At 34.6% G+C, this 8,133-nt stretch overlaps 1 protein-coding gene across 1 annotated transcript; it reads left to right on the top strand.

The window, feature by feature from the left end:
* The first annotated feature begins 1,984 nt into the window (after window positions 1-1,984).
* Window positions 1,985-3,657, top strand: LOC120170081 (pentatricopeptide repeat-containing protein At1g05600-like). Its single transcript, XM_039178106.1, has one exon. The coding sequence runs from the start codon at window positions 2,161-2,163 to the stop codon at window positions 3,655-3,657; it is 1,497 nt and encodes a 498-aa protein (XP_039034037.1). The 5' UTR covers window positions 1,985-2,160.
* The last annotated feature ends 4,476 nt before the right edge of the window (window positions 3,658-8,133 follow it).

Genomic DNA, 8,133 nt, shown 5'->3' with positions numbered 1-8,133 from the left:
ATTGTTTGCACAATTCTAGAATAAAGAAAAGAACACTCGAAAATGAATGCAATTGAGTATAAGAAGTGTTCTTGAAAGCAAAATGAATATTGAATGAAAAATAGGCTTGAAATGCACAAACTTGAGGTTTGATGCTTTCTCTTTGATTCTTTCTTGATTCTAGTTGCTTGTTGTTTCTTGTTGTTTATCAATGACTTCTAAGCTTGTTTAAATACACCTTCAATTGATTCTGAACGTTGGGGATGATTAGTGGAGTCAATAGAGCCGTTTAAGTGTGAAAACAATTAATATTAATGGTTGGGAGCGTCTCATGCATCGATGCATACCCTAGGTGCATCGGTGCATCAGTGTAAAATTCAAATATTTTGACCGTTGGACTCTCAGTGCATCGGTGCACTAAGAGTGCATCGGTGCACTAAGAGTGCATCGATGCATAAAATGCATTCGATGTTTTGAAAAAGCTTGAGTGCATCAATGCATCAAATGCACTGAGTGCATCGATGCATGATATGTGCATCGATGCATAAAATGCATTCGATGTTCAAGAAATTAATTGATGCATCGATGCATGGATTGGTGCATCGGTGCATGCCCTTGAAAAATTGATTTTAGGCTTGATTTCGGTTCAAAATACTTTGTGAAAATTTATTTAAAAATAGTTTAAGTATAAAACACAAATTTACACATTTAGTAAGGTTTAAAATTGATCTTGAAAGACTTGGAGTAATAGCTTGATATTCGAGTAATTAAATCGAATATACTTTTAGAAAATCATTTGCAAAATCTTAAAATTCATTTAACTTAATTTGTTATATCGAAACATCAAAATGTATTTAACATGTAGGGTAGTAGGTTGCCCCTAATGCTAGGTTGAGAGCAACTTCCGTAGAAGACCTCTAGCAATTATGAATTGCCCACCGTGGGACTCGATCCCACAACCACAAGGCTAATAGACGGTGCTTTGATTAAAATCAATTTGGTAGTTTAATGATCTAATTGATTTTTTTTGGTTCAATAATTAAAATAGAACCGATCTCATAATTTAGTGACCTTGGGGTAATTTACCGTATAATTTTTTCATCTATTGACTAATGCTTAATATAAAAGAAAATTGTCCGAACTATATCTCTTTTCTCATTTAGGTGCCTAAACATTCCCTCAATTTAGGTGCTAACATTTCTAATGTTATTATTTTAGTGCCTCAATTGTAGTAGACGTTAAAAAATTCTGTTAGCCACTCAAATATGACATGTGACGTCTTTATAAATTTTTAACAATTTATTTTTTGAAAAACTCTAAATTATTATTATTTTTCAAAAATTTTGTAAAATCTACAAAACAAATCTCAAAATTGGTGTCTAAACTCATCGACCGCCGTCAATTGTGGCTTCAACTCCCCAAAATTCCTAAACTCAAATCTCTAAATCCAAACCTTAGATTCTTAAATTCCAGTACACATCTATCCCAATTGGTGGTGGGTGGTCGACAGGCTGGTGGTCGGTGGATGAGTTGATGATTGTCATGTATCGAATACTGATTGGTTGACTTATTTTTAATTGGCGCTATGACTTAGGCACCTAAATAATAGAATTAGACACGTTTGACACATAAATTAACTAAAATAAGTTTAGAAATTTAAACAAGAAAAAATATAGTTTGAATATTTATTTTTATATTAAGCCACCGGTTAATGTAAATAACATTATTTGTTTCTTTCATGTCATCAGTATTTTAAATGTTTTCAATTTTATCTAAAAGTGGATATCAAAATTTCTCCCGGACTCAAACCAATGTTTGAAGTTAGATTCATTTTGGTTCAAATTTGAGAGCACGAAGTTACTCATTTATGGCATTTGTTCGTGTGTTTGAGCAAACTTTGATGGTAGTCGGGTTATTTAGGCTTCAAATATTTGGACTCTTTCTTTGAAATCTGATTGATTTTGAGGTCTTCCAACTGCCAACCACCACACTCACACCACCGTTTTCCGATTTCTGAAGCTCCGGACGGAGTTATAGGGAAAGCTCCTCAAGCGGAGGCGAAACCAAATGAAATACACGGAAAGCCCTCCAGCTGTTTGGTTAAATGTCTCACTTATATAAAAGAACTCAAATTGCAAACTTTGAACTGCAAAAACAAGGTTGAAGATAGTTGTGCTGGAGATGGGAATCAGATGGCCTAGAATTTTAACCCCAACGCATCTCTCTCAAATTATATCAACCCAAAAGAACCCATTAACTGCGCTCCAAATCTTCAATCAAGCCCACCAAAAATACCCCAACTATCGTCACAATGGTCCCGTTTATGCCACCATGATCAACATTCTTGGCAACTCCGGTCGAATTCTGGAGATGAAACAAGTGATCGATCAAATGAAAGACGATTCCTGTGAGTGCAAAGATTCAGTTTTTGTTGGTGCTATCAGAACTTTTGCAAGTGCTGGAATGGCAAATGAGGCTTTGAATCTCTTTAACAGCATTCCTCAATTCAATTGTGTCAATTTTACTGAATCTTTTAATACCATTTTGGGGATAGTGCTGAAAGAGTCTAATTTCAAAGCTGCTTATCAACTCTTTTCGGACAAATGTTGGAGATTGGAAGTGAAATCTAGGGTGAAATCATTGAATTTGTTAATGGAAGGGCTTTGTCGATTCAAAAAATCCGATCTTGCCTTGAATATTTTCCAAGAAATGGATTTTCAAGGTTGTTACCCTGATAGAGAAAGTTACAGGATTTTAATGAAGGGTTTATGTGATGATGGGAGGTTAGATGAAGCTATCCATTTGTTATATTCAATGTTTTGGAGGATTTCCCAAAAGGGTAGTGGTGAAGATATTGTCATTTATCGGATTTTATTGGATGCTTTGTGCGATGACGGGAAGGTTGAAGAAGCTTTAGAAATTCTTGGGAAGGTTTTGAGGAAGGGTTTAAAGGCTCCGAAGAGTCATCGACAACGACTTGATTTAAGTCAATGCAGAGATGGGGAAGATTCAGAAGATACTAAACGCTTGATTAATGAAGCCTTAATAAGAGGTGGAGTTCCTAGTATGGGTAGCTATAGTGCTATGGCCATTGATTTATATAATGAAGGTAGAGTCGATGAGGGTGATAAAGTGCTCGATGAAATGCGTAAGAGAGGGTTCTTCCCATCTTTGCCGATGTACAAAGCAAAGGCAGAAGCTTTGAGTAAGAAAGGGAGAGTTAGTGAAGTCATCAAAGTAATCGAAGAGGATATCAAGGAAGGAACTTGTGTTCCGAGTGTCGGATTGTATAACACCATATTGAAATGTCTTTGTAATGCAGGGGATTCGGAATTAGCCATTGGATATTTGAAGAAGATGGCCAAGCAGGTTGGTTGTGTAGCCAACAAAGAAACCTATAGCATTTTGGTTAATGGGTTGTGCAAAGATGGTAAATATGTCGAAGCAAGTCGGGTTTTGGAGGAGATGCTTATCAAATCACATCGGCCGGGTGCCGAAACTTATAATGGACTTATAAAGGGGCTTTGCTCAATAGGTAGGCAATATGAAGCTGTGATGTGGTTAGAAGAGATGATAAGTCAGGGGATGCTGCCGGACCTTTCAATATGGAACTCATTGGTTGCATCTGTGTGTTGTAAAATGAGTAACATAGAGATGTTTATTATGAACTCATTCTAACCCTATCAATTTATTTGTTATCTCCATTCCTAAGCTAAAATTTCAGCAATAACTTGGCTTTTATCCTTTTACTTGAAAATCCCAGTCTTCAATTATTCAATTATTTTTAGTTGTTTTATTTAAAATCACATTGAGTGGCCTAAGTGGCTAAAAAGAGTATTGTTTTCGTTAAAAATATTTTGGATTCGAGCAATTGCGTCTGTAGGATGTGTGTACATTTGTCAATATTTAAAGAAGAGATAGAATTTGTTCATGGAATGTAAAACTTTTGATCGCAGTTTTTCTTACATTATTTATTTATACTCATCCAATTATCCTAAAATAATATAAAATTAAAAATCATTCTTGAACTGTCTGCACCTTTCCTTTTCCTTATATATAGCAAGGATTTTTCCTTGAAGTTGTCGGCTGACTTCTTCAAAGAGCAACATATCTTAAAGTCTCGGACTTGACTTATATGCAGTTTTCTTCTTCTGGCACTTATATTCAATGGGGACAATGCAGTGTTAGTCTTGTTGAATTGAATACGCTATGTAGCTTTTTTTGAGGATACGGTTTCAAGCAACTATGTCTACAAGGTTTATGTGCGTTGTCAATAGACTAAGAAAATTCTGCATAAGTATTACCTTATAAGCATACTAAACTTGACAAACTATTTGGTTTTTGGGTATATCCATTTTATAAACAAAACTTGAATACTACCAACAATTTCTGCTATATAAATTATGTATAAGAAATTAGATCCAAATGGAATATGTTTACACACATCTCTTAAGTCAACTTCCTTGTGTTATTTTCGAAGGATATGGCCGAAGAATTTGAACAGAACCTTGATTACAGTATAGAAACTTCACCTTCCCAGTTCCCACCCTGGCCAGTTGTTTTTATTGCAAATGGAATTGATGGGAAATGGAGCTTTTCATTGATCATGTGTAATTTTGAGTTAATGGGGCTAAGATGATGGAAGAAGAGTGCAGATGAGTAGTGTGCATTTGAGGATGGGATTCAGCATACTTGGCTGGCTTCCACATTTACCATAAATGGTATACCTCAAAGGGTTTGAGTTTTCCTTTTTTTTTTGAAGGATGAAAAAGAAAAGAAAGTAATGATCATGCACGACATCAAACCACCTTCTCTTTTTCTCATTTAAAAAGTAGAATCAAGTGAAACAACTCATCCAGTTCTGGTAATGCAACAAAGTACATGCATGAGTTCTGTGTGGCAAAAATTGATAATACAAATGCCCACCGTGGGGTTCGAACCCACAATCACAAGGTTAAGAGCCCACGCTCTACCTAGACGGGCAACTTGTTTGAATTCTGGTTTTATAATTGAACTCTAAACAATAGCATCCAGAGACCCAATCCAGCCACAAAGTGTATAGCAGGTGTAGGCTTTAACGGAGCCATTAAATGCTTTCAGCTATGTTAATATTAGACATCCAATGCCATGTTAGCTTCCACCTCGACTCTCTTTGGAGCTTCAAACGCTTCAACAGCTTTACCGGTAATCGCTCAACTAAGGGACTTCGATATCAAGCCATTACCAAACATTAAACATATTTGGAAAAACGATCCAAAAGAGATTTTTTTCCAATTGAAAATCTACGTTTGACATGGGTTCAGTAATGTTGGAGCCTGGAGAATGTATTTCCAGCCTCAGTTGCCAGAGACCTCCCACGACTTAGTGATGTAGCAATAGCTTGTTGTGTAGTGGAGGATATTGTTTCCGGACACGAGGAGGGACCGGATTCGGAAACGATTCTCACCTTCGAGTTCGATCAGCTATCCTCCCCTGTGCTTTGGAGTGTACCGGAACTAGAGTGGTTCGATTTCTCAACCAAGTCTACATCGAATACCTTAGTATCCTCACTAAGGATTTCTCAAATCCACTAGATTTGCTTACCTTTAAGGGTAAGGTGTAACCTTATAAACACTTCAAGGTTTATCCCAAAACCTTGAATACACACTCTCCCAAAAAGTTATTACAAATTAAGCAAACTAAGAGAAAACCTCACAAGGCAAAACAAGTTTGCACAAATTTAAGCACTCACCCAAATCACATTTGAGCAAGATAAACAATGTGCTCAATAATTGTATTACAAAGAATATGAAAAATTAAGCTAAAAAACTCTTTTGATGTTGGTATGATATTTCAATAATCTTTCTTGTTGTTCTTCATTTAGATATTGGTCTCTTTTACGTCTTATACTATCCTTCTAGTTGTTTGAAGTCGATGATTGTTGATTAAAGCCGCTGAAATAATTAATTTTAAACATTAAATGCTCATCTGTAACTTTGGTATCGATACTGAGAAGTGGGTATCGAGACCAAGCTTCTTAACGGTAAAAAATATAGCAATTGGATCTTTTGGTCTCGATATCGTATAGTGAGTATCGATACCCATTTTTTCAGAATACCTTTTTGGTATCGATACCAAGGTGCTGGTATCGATACCGTATAGTGAGTATTGATACCGAAAAAGTATTCTGAAAAAATCAGTATCGATATTAACTTTTTGGTTTCGGAACTAAGGCATGATTTTTGAAAAATATTTAGAAATTGTATAATGACTCAAGAGCACTTAAGATTATTTTTCACAATTAAAAATCATTTGAAAAACATTTTATGACAAATTGTATAAACCTGCAGTCAATCGTGGCGTAAAACCCCCAAAATCTCTAAAACCCAATCCATAAATCCAAACCCTAAATCCCTAATTCCAACACCTATCCACCCCCAATCGATGGATGGGTGGTCGACGAGTGGTCGGAGGGCTAGTGGATGGAGGGTGAATCGATGATCGTCTACCATGGTGGTGACCAATGCCGGAATTGAAAGTCTTGGGACATTTTATGAATAATAGAAATAGTTTAGAGTTTTTGAAAATTTATGAATTTTATTTAAAAAAAGTTAAAGAAACGAAAAATCAAGTCACGTGTCAAATACTGATTGGTTGACTTATTTTTAACAATTTTTTAATGGCCGTTACGGTGTAGGAACCTAATTGATAACATTAGAAACGTTAGACATCTAAATTGACCAAAAAACCTTAGGCACTTAAATGAGAAAACATGTATAATTTGAGTACTTGTTTTTATATTAAGCCAATATAAAATCACGCATACCATGTCATATCAGGTTCACAACCAAGGGCAAAAAGCGAAAGGCTAAGGGACTAGTGGTTAATACCCCTTACTGAGATACACATATTTGTGAGTTGAAATTCATTTTTTTAACTTATCAAGTGCATAGCATCATTCTACGCTTAAGGGATCACCGTATGCAGTTTCTTGAGAACAATTCTTTGGAGCATTTTGGACCATGAAGTTAAGTTCACAGTTGATTGGTAGGGTTAGGGTGATAGTAGAGATGTGAAATCAGATAATCGTTCAGGTTTCAATGAAATCTTGTTAGACCAGGTTAAATCAATTGCTGGTATGGGATTTATATACATTTCACGCATACAAATATGTAATGACACATCATAATTTTACTTTTAGTAAAATAAAATAAGAGTAAATAATGTAGAGTAAAAAAAACATTATAGAGCAAGATTCTATTTATTCCACCCAGTATTGATAGCAGAAGTTTCGATTTTGAAAAGTGACATTAGGGTTTTTATTCCATAATTAGATAGCATCTCGTACTATTAACTATTGACTTTCCAATCTTGTTTAATTATTGTTTATTTATTCTCATAATCAAATTATCATATGCCAAACCATCCACTATTAACAATAGCATTTTTAATTTTTGTGTAATAATTGTTTATTTATGCCAAATTGCACATGTTCCTCTTACTTTGTGCATATATTTAAACTAATAAAAATAATGATTTTGACACATTTGAAATATTAAAGCAATTGAATGCAAAATGAAAAGCAAATGAATAAGGTATTACTATATCTAAATAACAATTCTAATACATAGAGGATGTGAGATTCATAATTTTTTAAAAAAAATAAATCATGATACATAATGTGTGAATTTCAAAAAATTTGATAGCTAGTTAAAGCATCATGACAATTTCTTTACAAGAAAAATAAGAGTATAGAATAAATTCCTATTTGTGTTAGATATATGTTGTACGAAATGAGATTTTTGTAAAGCATAGATATTGATCAGCTTGACATTTTATGGAGAAAAAAACTTATTATATTCCTCTTCATGATTGTCAATGGGATTGATGTAAAAAAAAATATAGGTTTCATCACATATATATAGGGATGTCTAAGGAAAGACATTGTAATATAAGACTAAGAAAAGATGCTACTGGAAATGTTAACATAGTTAGAGAGAGAACTGAAGATAAAACATGAGAGCTTACTTATGTCTTTTACTGATTCCGATGATTGGAGATCCCACCGGAGAATTCAAACGGTGAGGAGACTGATTACAACGAGGGTAACAAAATACTTGAAAACCATATTCATCCAACCGCTGAAAAAATTGGAGGCAGAAAAGCTTAACAATC

Source organism: Hibiscus syriacus, unplaced genomic scaffold (assembly GCF_006381635.1).
Source record: "Hibiscus syriacus cultivar Baekdansim isolate YM2019G1 unplaced genomic scaffold, ASM638163v2 tig00111772_pilon, whole genome shotgun sequence".
Taxonomy (NCBI): Eukaryota; Viridiplantae; Streptophyta; class Magnoliopsida; order Malvales; family Malvaceae; genus Hibiscus; species Hibiscus syriacus.
This window is presented reverse-complemented; position numbering and strand designations above follow the sequence as displayed.